This window comes from Arvicanthis niloticus, chromosome 2 (assembly GCF_011762505.2).
Source record: "Arvicanthis niloticus isolate mArvNil1 chromosome 2, mArvNil1.pat.X, whole genome shotgun sequence".
NCBI lineage: Eukaryota > Metazoa > Chordata > Mammalia > Rodentia > Muridae > Arvicanthis > Arvicanthis niloticus.
Genome location: NC_047659.1, coordinates 41,873,281 through 41,885,738, shown reverse-complemented (window position 1 = coordinate 41,885,738; position 12,458 = coordinate 41,873,281). Strand labels below are relative to the sequence as shown.

General features: G+C 38.3%; 1 protein-coding gene across 1 annotated transcript in view; it reads left to right on the top strand.

The window, feature by feature from the left end:
• Galnt3 (polypeptide N-acetylgalactosaminyltransferase 3) overlaps positions 1-10,895 on the top strand; it is a 37,420-nt gene extending 26,525 nt beyond the window's left edge. Inside the window, exons 7-11 of the mRNA XM_034494530.2 lie at positions 427-627; positions 2,908-3,039; positions 3,203-3,304; positions 8,812-8,964; positions 10,042-10,895. Coding sequence (XP_034350421.1) covers positions 427-627; positions 2,908-3,039; positions 3,203-3,304; positions 8,812-8,964; positions 10,042-10,164 — 711 coding nt within the window. The 3' untranslated portion in view covers positions 10,165-10,895. The remainder of the gene's footprint in view (positions 1-426; positions 628-2,907; positions 3,040-3,202; positions 3,305-8,811; positions 8,965-10,041) is intronic.
• Positions 10,896-12,458: the final 1,563 nt, after the last annotated feature.

Here is a 12,458-nt window from a genome sequence, read left to right as displayed (position 1 = left end):
ATGAGCAAGTTCCTTTGAAACTAGGATGGGTTACATTTTGTTTATAATTGCTTTCTTGAATGGTTTTCTTTGATACCTGATTGACTATCTAAGGAGTAAATAGAGTCTGGATCCCTTTGTCCTGTTTGGCTGCTTCATTTCTGGCCAAAAAAGAAACTTGGAATTAGTTTTTTTTGAAGGACTCAGAACTCATGATTTTGCAAACCTACTTAATAGAGATGTGCCTTTGTTCTGTTTCTCGGTACATTTGATAAAACTATTGTTTACATTCATAGAACATAAATTGAACTGGCATCGAGACTATATGACATACCAGCAAATCTCTATCTATATTTTGTACTTATTGATATCTTAAAGGTAAACTTAGAGCAACAGTTTGTTTTTCCCCAAATACTGTAAATTGAAACAAATATCATTAATTATCAGGTATGGCAGTGTGGTGGGCAGTTGGAGATTATGCCTTGCTCTGTTGTTGGACATGTTTTTCGCAGCAAAAGCCCTCACACCTTTCCAAAAGGCACTCAGGTGATTGCTCGTAACCAAGTGCGGCTTGCAGAAGTCTGGATGGACGAATACAAGGAAATATTCTATAGGAGAAACACAGACGCAGCAAAAATCGTTAAGCAAGTAAGTGAGGGCTACGTTCTGAAATGACAGTTAAAAACTATTTCAGACTCAGAAGCTTGAATCACCTCAAGTTAAAAAAAAAAAGAAAGAAAGAAAGAAAAGAAGAAGAAGTTTAAAAAGTATTTTTGAAGGTCAGCTTTTAAATTTTAAGCCTTCAAATAAATAACTTTGGGCCATCAAGATGGTGTAGTGGGTAAAGGTTGCTTGTCACCAAGCCAGAGTTCTATCCCTGGGGTCCATACCTTGGCTTGTGTATACACACAGACTTACACACACTACCACCACCACCACCACTAATAATAATAATAATAATAATAATAATAATAATAATAATAAATAACAGTAATAATAATAAATAGTATGCTAGTTTGCTCTCTTAAGAGGAAAATTTAAACAACCTTATAAAATTCAAATGTTTACTTTTAATATAAAAAAATATTTTTGTGACTGCCTCCAAATATTTTTTGACTAAGTAGGACTTCCTTTAACCATTCTCAATTGACATGAATAACTCTTGACTAGAGATGTGAAGTGGCATTTTGAGTCAGATATGCAGATGGGGTCTTAACTGTGGCTTAACAATGATCTGAAAGTAACAACGCTCTTATTCCTCAAATCCCAACTCCCTGCTAGAGATGCATGAGGCAGCCCTCACCCCTTTAAGAATGCACAAGGAGGGTTGTTGTTCATGACGTGATTGCCGGGGACCTGGGCTGGGTTTTGGTGCCTGTTCTTTCTTTCTCCTTCCCTATCTTGAGAGAGGCCATATAAATCCTGCCCGTTTCCCAGAGGAGCTATGAAAGAGGGCAATGATAGCATGTAAGCACTAACAGACTTAGGATTCTGTTTGCATGTGTGTTACACATACATGTACATAAGCATTTGCAAAACGTGTGAATGCACACGGCAGTGCAATGTTTACTGTCGTTTCTCAGATGCCATCCACACTTTGTTTGTTTGTTTGTTTGTTTGTTTGTATACAGGGTCTCTGTTTGCTCAGGGAGTAGTATTAGGTTGTCAGACCAGGGAAGAGATCCAAGGATCATCCTCCTTTAGTATCTCCAGCTCAAGGATTAAAGCCCTTATTGCCATGTGTGGCACTTTTATAATGCGGGTTCTGGCAACTAAGCTACCTTATTCAGCTCCTAAATATATGATACTCTTACTAGTGACTGTTCATAGATTCCAGTTGGCAGAATCATGAGACTTAATGCATTAGAACTGAGCTCCAGCAGCTTTGTCTGGGAGTGATGAATTGACGTAATAGTTTAAGGACACGTCTATAGGAAGCAGCACTAACTTAGAGAAGGCATCTCTCGGGAGTCAGGCATCTGCGCATTGACTGCTAAAGCGAAGAAAGATCTTTTACCCATTTGTTCGATCTACAGTATCTCCCTACAAGTCGGTAGGGTGCACTACTCCAGGTTGGAACTCTTAACTAAAGGTGACTAAGACAAGTTGAGCAAATCTGTACTACATGCCTAAGCAGAAAGTGTGCACTAAATAAAGCTTCTGTTCTGCTTCTCACCTATAGAGGGGCTGTGAAGTGAGCCAGCCAGTACCTGTCCCGTGACGGGACACATAAGCTAATGTCCCTAAGAATCATTCTGTTTTACTGAAACACCCAAGCTCGAGATACTGGCATTGGTATAAGAAAGTGTTTTCCGTGGTTGAACAGATTATCTCCATCACCCCTGCTCTCATCCCTTAGGTGTCCACTGCAGTTCCCCTCTAAATGGTTCCTATGAACGGGATGCTTTTCAGTTTATTTCGAATTGTCTTCCTTGCCCCTTTGAATAAAGGAAAATAAGATTCAATTAACTGAAAATTGCCTCTTTCAGCCCAGCATCCAGGTGGGAATTTTGTTAAGATTAAAACATTTAAATTAGAAGAGATATTGATTTCATTGGGCCTTAGCAATGCCTGTCTGCACTGTGTTTCCTCACACTTGACTATGTAGGTCATTTTAAAGGAAAGAGCCAGCATGAATGCGGAATGCTGCCACAACCAGCCACGTGCTCACAGCTTACAGTAATAAAATGTATTACAGGCTCTGGCCAGCACTGCAGTATGACTTTTGATTCTCTTAAACTACCAGTGACCAGGCCGCTAGCACACCTGTTGGTTACATGAGTGGCATGCATTTAAAGTCCACCTTACATTCCCGTCCAGAACTTTAGTTAATAACTAAACGTAAATACAAGTCGCACCCTCTGAAGTGTGTATCAGAGACTATTTGACTGAGCATTCCCTGCATCCCCCGCCCCTGTCTATTTCTAGAAATCATTTGGTGATCTTTCAAAAAGATTTGAAATAAAGAAACGCCTTCAGTGTAAAAATTTTACATGGTACCTGAACACTATTTACCCGGAAGCGTATGTACCAGACCTTAATCCTGTTATATCTGGATATGTGAGTATTTTTATGTTCCTCCTTTCCGTTGATAAACTCCCTCCCATACCTTTTAATTTATTGCTTTTGAACTTTTCCATTATCAATGCCACTTCCCTAAAATTAGTTAAAAATTAGAAATTACTCAGTTTAATTTTTTTTATAATTTAAATCTTTTGCTTAGATTAAGAGTGTTGGCCAACCTTTATGTCTGGATGTTGGTGAAAATAACCAGGGAGGCAAACCATTGATTCTGTACACGTGCCATGGCCTCGGGGGAAATCAGGTAAGCATGGTATGGGAAGGCCTTTTTTTTTTTTTTTTTTTTTTTTTCAGAGCACTTGCAGACACAGTCAGGTGCTGTGTGTTTTCAGAAGTAATGGCTGAGGTAAACTGGTGTGGAGAAATCCTTAAGCTACACATAGTAATATTAAAGGCATAGAGTACTTTACTATGGTTTTCACTTTGGATCAGAAAATAATCTGAAGTTACCCACTTGATCAATAGAAAGGATAATAAACAATAGAATAATATCATTGGATTGAATGTATGCATGTGTCTATGTTTGCATGTATGTGTGTGTTTAATGTGATTTTTTTTTATTTGTGTGACTGTTGGTATGGAGGTTTTGTGAGCTGTCAGGTGAAGAACATATTAAATGTAATATCACGTTGCAGCTAGTGTTAATACTGACACAACTGCATTGTAAGTTCTTTCCGGGGGCAGAGATTGCTTCAGTACCCTGCATCCAAATGCTTCTCTCCCTCCATTACTGACATCATCCAAATGCTTTTCTCCCCACCCGTTCCCCATTACTGACATCTTTGTTTTTACTATTTTCCCAATTAGTGGCAAATGTGAAACGTTACTAGCTGACTTACAAGAAGTAGAAAATACTAAGTTTCTTGGGTTTAGCTTATTTTTAACCTTAGCATTTTTAGACTTTCTCCACAGTTAGTTGGCATGTTTCCTGACTGACCCCTGAGTGCTAGCTCTGTTGGGCTGAGTCCATTTGGGTTCCCACACCCATAGGAAACACCAGTATTGCAGAACCAGCATTTATAGTCAATAACATGAGGTCTGGCTGGAGTAAGGAATCTAGGGTGCTACACAGATATATAAAACCACATCAGAATTAGATGAGGCACCCATGGGTTTTCAGAGAAAGATATAGCATTTTAGTCTGTACATTGAGAGGTGAGTTAAGATCCAGAGAGGTGCTTGATGGTAATGGTAATGGGATGAGAAGAGCATGAGGAAGGATGTGGCAAGAACATCATTCAGAACCTTTTCCTGTTGAGGAATTGCCTGTATTTTGGGGCAGGATTTTCACCATAGTATATACTCGTACTACATTGTGCACACGTTGATAGGACTCTGTAAGTATCTGTATTAGGAAGAAAGGATCAGTTTATCTCCTCGGCAGTTTACTTCTACACATCTTCCTGTTCATTAAACTCAGCTTAATCTAGTGTCAGTCTTTGTTTGCATAAAATAACCAGACTGCATGGGATATATAACAGAAGCCAGAGCTGGTGAAGGATCTTCGAACTGACAAGGAATTCTTAAATGGATGGGAGTGCTTATAGTCATATATACATATACATATATATGTACATAGATACCTGTTTTAGTGTGTGGGGGAAAGAGAGAGAATACACACATACACACACATGTCTATATAATGTTATTTGTATGCATGTATGTTTATATATATGTGTGTACATATATAATCTTTTAATTTTCCTTTCTACATAAGAACAATAGTTACATAAATAATTATATTGTTTTATAATAACAATATGCTTATTTCCTAATTTATAAATATATTATCAAGGGTTGTTAATACTTAGACATTTCTCTCAAGCTCTCCCAAATTCTATTTATCTTAAATTATATTATTACTAATCTTTTTGTTATAGTTTACTGTAGATGCCATCTTAAAATTGAGTGTGTATATTATTTTGTGTGAGGGTTTTTTTTTTTTTTTTTTTTTTGGTATCTTTTCCAAGGAGATGCTGTCATAGAGAATTATAAATTGTTTTAAAATCAATAGAATCAATAGAATAGGCTACCTTTAAGAAGTTTAGGGGGGAAATAAGTCATTAAAAAGTATTTGTTTAAATGTGTGACCCAACCTGTGCTGCTACAGGAATTGACAGTCACTGACTTTGGGAAGCTTATGTCACAGAATTTTTTTTTTTTTTTTATAAGAAGCAAAAAACAAGCATGCATTTTGGGTGCTAGGGACAAAAGAGCAGGCTGAGATAATGTGAGTGATGGATTCGGAGGTTAGACTTAGGTAAGGAAGATCTTTGGGGACAGTCCTCTTAGATGGAAGCGAGCATCAGATTGAAGGCTGGGGGAGAACAGCCTTGGAGCACATGTTCACAGAGCACACGGAAGGCTGGGGTGGCCAGCACAGAGTGCTCTAGGCAGGGCGTGAAGGAAATGAGGTCAGAGATTGTGATAAGGAACCTGGTTGTACAGAACTCTGCAGAACCTGTTAAGGAAGATGGATTTAGTTCTGAATCCAACAGAAGCCATCAAGAGGTTTTAAGCAGGAGAATAATGTCTGGTTTATATTTTCAGTTGGCTCTGGCTTCTGTCATCCTAACACAGCTACTGATGATATCTTTTACTTGTTGGTTTTTTTTTTTTCCTTTCCTTCCTTCCATCCCTCCCATATGCCCCTCCTCATTCCTCTTCAAATTTATGGCCTCTGTTTTCACTAATTATAGCATGCATATACGCATATACATACATATAACTAAATATAACCTTTTTAGTCTGTATAACGTTATTTGTATGTGTGTTTGGCACTAAACAAGCAATTGGTGTGCTCTTTCCTGGGATAGACCACCCTGCTTCCAGTCTATAGTTCTATAGTTATCAATCTGCAGAGTTGAGGCCTCATGGCTTTTCCCCTGTCCACTTTGACATGTACATTGGTGTCATCCTTGTTCAACTAACATTTAAGCAGATTATTTTTAATTAACTTTTTATTGCTTTTATTCTTATTTATTTTTTGTGAATTTCGCATGCACCCCAATCCCACTCACCTCCCCGACCCTTTATATCCTCCCTGCACCCTTGCAACCTCCCTACCCAAAATAAAAAAATAAAAAAAGCAAAACAAAGCATTAAAAAATACCTTGCTGTGAAAGTTGCAGTGTGTCACACAGTATACCCCTTTGTCCACACTTCTTTATTTGCAAATGTTCATTACAGTGAATCATTGGTCTGCTTTGAGACCTCTGACTTACGCTACACCATCAATACTGGATCCTCAGTGGGACTCCTCTCAGATAGTCTGTTGTTGCCCTGTGTCATGGAGATCCTGTAGCTTTGGATCTGCAGGCATGGCCCTTTCATTGGCTCCAGCAGTTCATAGAGATGAGGTAGATGTTGGGTGTGCCAACTCAAAGCCCTGGATCTGGCCTTGAATAGTAGCTAAGTTGGTCAGTCACCAGCTTTCCTGCTCCTGCACTGTCAGGGTGGGATCTCTAGCACTGCCCTGGCTACTTCACCCCTCACTGCAAACCAGCAAGAAACAGGGCCAGCTGTCCTGCTCTCCTTCCCTTAGGCCTGGCTCACCTGCACCCATGCCACCAGAGCCAGCTCTGCTGCCCAGTTTGGTGTGGGACCTGCAATCTCGAGTGCTGCAGCTGACAAGGGGCTGGACTAGCTCTCCCTCTCTTCTAAGCCCTGAGCCAGCTCTCCTGCCGCTGCAGGTGGTGAGAGGGGAGTCATATTCTTTCAAATCAAGTATTTCCCTCAACTACACTGCAAATTTTAGTTCCGTGAGAACTCAAACTCAGAAGTCTTGAGCATTTTCTCATTTTCTCCCATTTTGATCATATCATGGGGTTTCATGGCATACAACCCTTTATAACACTATTTCTGAAGACAAAACAAAGTAACTATTTTTGTTGTTGTTGTTGTTCTATGGCTGGATTGGAGACTATTCTGGTCTAGTGCACTACTTCATTGCAGCCTTATGACAGCTAATACTCTATGCATATTCTCCTCTAGAGGGTGTGTCCAGGTTCTGAGTGACATGTCTCTCACATATTTTCAGCTACTTAATTATATACTTTGTTGTTCTTGTTGCCAACATGTTTTCTACTCTTCTCCTTTCCCTCCATGTTTCATCTTAGTGACTTTTTGATAATAGTGATATAAAATACTGGCTAGCCTTTCTTACCATCCTTGAAAGGTTTTAAAGGTTTATTTTAGTTTAACTTAAGTTAAACTAAAAGTTAATATATTTAAGTTATAACTTAGTTACAGTTAGAATACTGTTTCTTTCTCCTTCAGAAGCTGGTTTTTCTGGTTTTTTTTTTTTGGTTTGGTTGGTTTTTGTTTTTGTTTTTGTTTTTTTAATGCTTCTGCCTGAAAATCAGGTTACAAAATCAATTAATGTTTGACTTTCAGGAGAAGAGAAATTAAGCATGAGACCAAGCTAAGGCGCTTGGGATCAAGGCTCAGAATTCTGCTCATGTTTATGGAGTGTTTACTCTCTAGCACAGTGTCTACCTAGTACATAATAAGGGCTTGATAAATACTAGTGCTAACAAGAATTATTGCGTTATTGAAAAGCAGTTCTGTTAACTCATTTTGTCCTCAGATTGCCAACATTATTAAATATTTGATTTATAATGGATGTTACTGTGGTACTGAGAAGATAGTTCAGTCAGTAAATGGCCTGCCATGACAGTGAATATGAGTTTTATTCCTTAATATAGTGCTCAGCTTTAGCTCACAGAGAATCCAACTAGCTACGCATACAATTCTGGTAGTATAGTTTATGTTACCTCTGCTGTCCTATGGAAGCCTTAAAAGTTACAGTTTTCCACCAAAGGAAAAAATTGAGGAGAGATAAACTGGTAAAATACTACTTGATGTAGCTCTTAAAGAACTAGCAAAGCAGGGAAGGGTTGCAGGATGTTCCAAGCAGCAGCCTGGCCATAGAGCAAACTTTGTAGAGGTAGATTTCTGTGGTCCTACTATAACTGAGGCAGTGACTGCTCTAAGCAGGAGTCCTGAACATTGCACGTCAGGGGCATCACCATGCTAATCAAGTGTATTAGCACATCAAACCAGAGCTTTAAAGGGCTATCAAAAGCTGCTCAAATTTCTGCATCACAGGGCCCAAAGGTGGCACTGCAGTATATTAAGTGGTGACTGAGTCAGAGAAATGAGGCTAGAGCAGGAATGAATGAAACAACACCAGAGAAGAAACCCAGCAGAACTTGGAGACTTGATAATTGGACATGAAGAGCGAAAGAGATTAGTGAAGAGAGATTTGTGCAGAGCTATGACATACCAAGTGTTGACTGTGTGTTGATCTTTGCTGAAAGTAGTTATACCTATTGACCCATCCATTTGGTGATTTTTGGTAATTTTGTGGGCATGGATTATTGGTACCCATGTCATGAGGGGGCCTTGGGGGAAACAGACTGAGAATATGCATTATAGTTTGGACATTGGTGAGAATGCTTTGACTGAGACGAATAAGAGGGCGAGAAAAGAAGAAACCAGTTAGCTGCTTACTAGAACTGTCCAGGCTGGTTTCTATAGCACACTTCTGCTAGCCTCCACCCTATCTTGTAATTTCCAGTTTCTAGTTTGGAACAGAAAGAACACTGTAGACAGTAACCACTGCTGAGAATGGAAGACCTCTGCATGAGTTTACTATGTAGGGGGTAGCTGGTTGGTTTTGATCTTGTTTTATTTTGCAGCTAGGCACACGGAGTTCCTTTGTCGATCACGACTCTCTCCTTTTCACAGTACTTTGAGTATTCTGCTCAGCGTGAAATCCGGCACAATATCCAGAAGGAGTTATGTCTTCATGCTACTCAGGGTGTCGTCCAGCTGAAGGCATGTGTCTATAAAGGTCACAGGACAATCGCCCCTGGAGAACAGATATGGGAGATTCGGAAGGTGACTGGCTGCAGTTCATTCATCCATTCAATAGCTTACTTTGAGTAGCTCTGATTGCTTTACTATGCTATATATCAGAATTTCTTCACCTTTACCAACTCTACTATTATTACATGTCTCCCCATGGGATAAGAGAATATATATAGGTATTAAGTACCCACAGGAACATCTAAAAGTTAAAGCCTGGCTTATTCAGGTGAAAAACTTCTATAAAGTATTAATTCATGGTTTCTTCTTGACTTTTTTTTTTTAAATTCTTTAATACTTTTTTTATAGTCCAGTCTTCATTCCCTTCCTGGTCTGCCCCTCTACCACTCCCCATTCTTGAGGGGTTCTGAGTTTTTTGTTTGTTTGTTTTGTTTACAATGGATTTTGAAAATCATGGGGTTTTTTTCTTAAAGGGCCAAAGAGAGTGTTTTTCATATAAAATTGCTAATTATGCCTTCCTCTGTGCTAGTACATTTTTAGTTAATCTAGAACTGAAAGAATAGAGAACAGATTGCCCGTTCTTACAAGTGTTTAAGAGTTGGCTTGATCATTTAATTCTTATCTAAAACTAACTTTGTGTGATAGTAGCACGCCATGAAACTGCTTCTCTGATTTTGAAGTCGGTCCTCTGAACACGAGTGTGTAGGAGGAGCTAAGGTGGGAGGAGTAAAGAGAGGAAGAGGAGGAGAAAGAGGAAAAGGAAGAGGAGGAGCTAAGAGAGAGACAGAAAGAGGGGAGATGGAGGCTGATGTTCGCTTGTCTGTAGCAGTCAAATGTAGTTGGTGTATCTGGGTTGGGTATTGGGTTACACCTCTGATTGTATTTCAGGTCTTGTTCTCTATTTCATTCTTCATTTTGAAATGTCTTGCATTGACTAAATTGCAGTACCGTGAATTATAGTGTTATAAACAAAGGCCATCAATATATTATCAGCCTCAGTTGATCCTAGATTTAAAGTTAGGAATCAGATACATTTGTTATGCAAATCTCTTTTTACCTTTAATGAAACCATCAGATCGTTTTCATATTTCTCTTTTAACTGTGAGTCTTGAAACTTAATGTTTGACCTATGTTTTCTTTCTTTCCTAGGACCAACTTCTATATAATCCATTATTTAAAATGTGCCTTTCATCAAATGGAGAGCATCCAAACTTAGTGCCATGTGACTCAACAGATCTACTCCAAAAATGGATTTTCAGCCAAAATGAATAAGTGTTCCTTAAAATTAAGGAGTTGAAAAGGACATACTCTTCCTCATAGAACTGTGACTAGGCGTACACTGTAGTTGTTGAAAATTATGCAAAAGCAGCTAATTGTAACTTATTCCAAGTGCATTTCCTTATTTATATCTTAAGATGTCTATGTAGTAATGCTGCAGGAACCCTGGGGGTTTCTGTCTGAGAGCACAGCACCTAGAATACCAAAGACGATTCTGAAATGTCCAGATGTAGAAGAGAGATGTTTACAATATGAAGAAAATAATTTTCCTAGTAAAGTGATGTGTGTTTGTACATTTGGGGATATGCACACCTACATCCACACACTCACAGATTAAAATGTCTCCCCTAATTTTAGGGGCAATAGAAAAAGATTTGATACTGTATTTTTATAACTATATGAAAATGGATCAATGAAGGTCAGTCATTGGCCTTTTGGTACAAACCAGGAGATTTTTATAGATCTAGAATTTATTGTTTTAAAATCCAGGTAAACTTTTGTTGTCTTTTGTTTACTTGTCTGTCAAATATTTCCTTAAACATGAAGTTGAATAAGGAGAAAACTATTTTTAACACTTAAATTTTTGGAAAATTTACAAATATTTTTTAGTCTGAAGCCCACTCCACTTGATGCACATGAGTCTTCCCTAAATGGCTTTTCTGAAGTGACTACACTGTGTTCCCAGAGTACTTTTTAAAAAATAAATAAATAAACTTTATAAATTATTAGCTGTTAATAATGGTTCCTTTTTCCTTTCTAGTAGCTTTATTTTCTTAGCAAAATTCACTAATCTTGAATATTTATGATACTGAATTTCAAATGCAGAAACTTGACTCAACTCTACATGTCATATCATGATTGATTCATTATATAGGCTGTCTTTGCAATAGGTTTATCTCATCAAATTAAAAATATGAGCCTTTTATCTACATGGAAAACACACACACAGACACACACAAAAAAAACCTTTAACACTATTACAAACCTTTGTTTCAGTTTTGTCTAATTTGGAGTAAGATCCGTATTTGGGGGGTGGGGAGCATTCATGTTTTTTATTCTAGGTTTTAATCATCTGCTGTTTGTGGAGCCCCAGATTCCTTTAAGGAAAATGTAAATTGTGACAGCAGTGTGACAATAGAAGGGAAGTTGCTGGTAGATGTGTGAATGTTACTTTGTGGATTCCTATTTTAGTTTAAGGAACATGTACTGTGTTGATAACTTTGTATCAGAGGTTACAGAGGATGTAAAACTTAGCCATTCCTCTGTCTCTTTAGGGCAGAGAGAAAAAGTATACCCTTTTGAAACAGTATGCTACTATGTTATATTTTTATGACTAAGATGACTTTCTACATTTTAACTTTGATGTTTCATTAATGATAAGTGTTTCTCTATTGTAGCTAACAGTGATAGGATTTGTAACAGTAAGCATACTGTATTGGCCACTTAGATGTGCAGTTTCTCTTCCTCAGTTTGTTCCACTAGACTTGAATGATCATGAGCAAAAGCTTCTCTCAACGTTTGTTATCTCTGAAATCAACACAAAACTAAGCAATTTCCCAATGATATTTTATAAGGCGAACTTGAGGAAAACATGTTTTGAGGAAATGAAACCAACATGCAGATCTTCACAAAGAGTTGTATATCGATGCCTTGTGTTCTGAGTAAAGTCTCTCAGGTTGGACTGATTATGTTGTGGCCATGTTAAACACATCCTCTGGAAAGGTTCTTATCTGATGTACAGCAATCAGGCTGTTACTCAACTGTTAAAAACAGTTATTTGATTTAGGACTGGCTTTTGGGTGTGTGTGTGTGTGTGTGTGTGTGTGTGTGTGTGTGTGTGTGTGTGCAGGGATTCCCTCTTACTGTCTTGGAAAAGACTTAACAGTAATTCATGGTGCTTGGCTCTCATCCACCTCAATGATTTGCCTGCACTTGAGTGTGAAATTGTGGAACTCTTGCTCAATTTGAAGCTGCCAAGGCAAATGGTCTGGTTCCTACTGAAGACCTGGCATGCTGCCTTCATTCCAGAGGACCATTCCAGAGGCCATCAGAACTGATTCCAGTATTCTGAAGTATTCAAGGTTAGTTCCATGAACAGGCTCACCAAAAGATTAGAAGTGCCTAATTAGTTAGCCATAGGAAAAAATAAGCAATGCATTAAAACTATCTGTTGATTATGATGACCTTTGTATCCCAGTTTGATCACCTGCCTGTAATCCTAGCATTTGAGAAATAGAGGCAGGACGATCAGAAGTTTAAAGTCATCCTCGGCTACCGAGAGAATTTAA